A 2,916-nucleotide genomic window follows, 5' to 3' on the forward strand; every position below is an offset into this window, starting at 1 on the left:
TAATGAATGACTTCCAGTTTTCCCAGAACCATTTGTGAAAGAGACTATCCGTTCCCCTTTGCTATACTCAACGGTGAAAAATTGCAAGCTTCACTCATGCTCAAGACAGTTCTGAAGTCTTAGCCAGATCAACTAGGTAAGAAAAAAGAAATAAAAGGCATCCACATTGGAAAGAAAGATGTAAAATTATCTCTCTGCAGATAATATGATCTTATGTGTAGAAAATCCTACTGACCACACACACACACACACACACACACACACACGCTCAGCATAACCTTCCCAAAGCACTTCAAAACCTTCAAAGGTTCTCCAGTTCAGGTCCAGCCCCTCTCACTACTTCCCCACACCCCACAGCCACACTGCAGTACCGGGGTCCCCTGTGACCTGACCCTTTCACCTCGCTACTGCCCACTCTCCTTAGGTCTCAGTGTGACTGTCAGTTTCTCACGTGAGCCTTCCCTGCCTCCAGCTTCTGCATGCCCGCACAGAGGCCGGCCCATCTCTGCTGCCCCCACGGTTCCGGGCCGCCCGGCTCTGCGTTTGCTGGGCGTGGAGCAGGCTTTCCAGGGCCATTTCGCACCCGGTTCACTCAGGGGCGGGCGTGGGGGAGAGGAGCCTGGGAAGCGGGACTACGGGAGACGCTGAGAGGGACGCTCCCAGGAGTGAAGGCCCCGCTGGGGCCGGTCTGGCCACGCCCGCACTCACCGAAGTAGGGCTCGTTGGAGCAGCCCTTGAGCCGCACGCCCTTCGGGGTGCACTCGACTAGGAAGTGCCGGACCAGCTCGTTGGCCAAGTCACCGGCTGTGGAGGAGGGTTAACAGAAAGAAAGAGCATTTAGAAACTGGGTGGGAGGGCGGGAAGGCAGTCAGAGGGAGGAGGTGGTGGTCAGAGGGAGGAGGCGGTGGTCAGAGGGAGAAGGCGGTGGTCAGAGGGAGGCGGAGGTCAGAGGGAGGAGGTGGAGGTCAGAGGGAGGAGGCGGCAGAGGGAGAAGACGGTGGTCAGAGGGAGGAGGTGGTGGTCGCGGTCAGAGTGAGGAGAGCGGTCAGAGCGAGGAGCTGCCGGGAGGCCGCCCTGTGGCACACCCACACACGTGTGGACGCAGCCATCTCGATCCCCTGAGCAGGAGGCAGGTGCTGTCCTTGCCTGAGAAGGACAAGGTTATGCCTGCAGCCACCAGGCCGTGAGTCCTGGGGCAGGGCTGCACCGTGCACACAGTGCGCCCTTTATGTAAGGAAACGGGCGCGGGCCGCCTGCTGGGGAGACATCCCCGCTGGACGGAGGGGAGCACCTGGGGGAACCTGGGACAACCATCGGATCCCTGGACAGTGGGGAGGGCCACCTGTTCAATGAGGAAGTAAAACTTACGAAGAATTAAGCTCCTTTTTCGCATGAGGACCGAGCTTAATAAATGCACCGGAGAAGACAGATACCGAGAAGACACCTGTGAGCACCGCGTCCCGAGGGCAGGCACAGAGCCAGGACGTGGGGCAGGCACCCACCTTTCTTGTTCAGCTGCAGGACGGAGGGTGGGGGCGTGGCCACCTTCATGGCCAGGCCATAGGCGCCCCGGAAGGAGTGGCTGTCCCTGACGACGAAGGCCCCGGGCTCCTTGTCCCTCAGCATGGCGATGGCTGCGGGGGGCGGGGGGCAGAGGGTCTGTGGGCGCACGTGCTTCCCCGTGATGCCCCGCAAAGGCCCTCTTCTCCTCTTGCCACCTGGGCCAGCGGGTGAGGGCCAGCTCCCGCTGGGGGAGGTCTCCGGGATGACGTGTTATCAGAGGCCCCCGAGGATGCAGACGCAAGAGGCGGCCCCTCCCTCCAGGTCACAGACCCCCGTCCAGTAGCCACAGCAGCTGTGAGGCCCACACGCAGCCCGGGTGGGCAGCCAGGGCCCAGCGCAACCCAGCGCACACAGGCTGGGGTGCGGGGGTGCGGGGGGGGGGACCAGCTTCCCACAGGAGGAAAGAGGTTCCCATCCACATAGACCTGCCCTGAGGTGTGACTCAGGGTTCAATAGTTAATACCAATTCCAAGACAGGCCTGAGGGGTGGCTGTGCGCCCCTGGACCAGCACCCACTCGGGCGACAGCGGAGCTGGCACGTCTGGGCTCCATCTCTCCTGGGTGACTGGGGCATTTAGCTCGTAACTGTTCCCCAAAAATACCCCCTCCCTGCTGGGGCCTGGCACCTGGTCCTCTGCTCACGGTGGAGGAAGAGGGGCGCCTTGGGGTGACAGCACCCTCAGGGCGATGCTGCCCAGACACAGCCAGAGTTTCTCTAGTAACAATTCTTAGAGTTTCTTCTATAGGGTTTGGTATTTACAAAAAAAAAGAAAAAAAAAGGGAAAAAACTAGGGATTTCAAGCATAAATACAAATTCCAGCCCTGAAGACGGGGGCCCTCTCTGGGCAAAGGACAGACTAGTGAGGGGCAGGAAATGGCATCAGCGACGTCAGTGTCCGTCCGAGGCCGCCCCCCATCCCCCACAGGCGCCTTCAGGGCCCAGAGCAGCCGCGGGACAGCTGTGTCCCGTCCGCTTCCTGCAGCCGCTCCCTGAGCTGTTTACGTTCATCTCAGAAGCACCCAGCGAGCATGTCCCCACGTCACATGGGACCCACTGGGCTCCACTCGGGCTGGTGGCCCCCCTGCCTCTTCCTGAAGCTCCCCTGTGGCTCTGATCGGAAAGGCGCACCCCGACCCTACAGACAAAGCAGCCCACAGCGCTCTGCCCCGGGGGCGGCACACCCCACCCCGTGGGCGCCCGTCGGGACCGGCCTCCTTATAAACGTCTAGAAGTGACGTGAGTTCAGCTCTAACATCACCAGGCGCACGGTAGCGGCTCTGAGATGAGCTGTACCCGAAGGGGCCTGCGCTGTGCGGCTGAGCCTCGACAACAGGCGGTGCCCCCCCCCCCAG

The 2,916-nt window shown here is 61.2% G+C and overlaps 1 protein-coding gene across 1 annotated transcript in view; it reads right to left on the reverse strand.

Moving 5' to 3' along the window:
- Positions 1-2,916, reverse strand: part of LOC102760569 (tensin-3) — a 61,535-nt gene that overhangs the window by 23,837 nt on the left and 34,782 nt on the right. The window contains exons 14-16 of the mRNA XM_015568212.1: positions 1,503-1,634; positions 709-804; positions 644-656 (exon numbers count right to left, since the gene is read on the reverse strand). Of these exons, the coding sequence (XP_015423698.1) occupies positions 644-656; positions 709-804; positions 1,503-1,634 (241 nt within the window). The remainder of the gene's footprint in view (positions 1-643; positions 657-708; positions 805-1,502; positions 1,635-2,916) is intronic.

This window comes from Myotis davidii, unplaced genomic scaffold (assembly GCF_000327345.1).
Source record: "Myotis davidii unplaced genomic scaffold, ASM32734v1 scaffold1364, whole genome shotgun sequence".
NCBI classification, from domain to species: Eukaryota; Metazoa; Chordata; class Mammalia; order Chiroptera; family Vespertilionidae; genus Myotis; species Myotis davidii.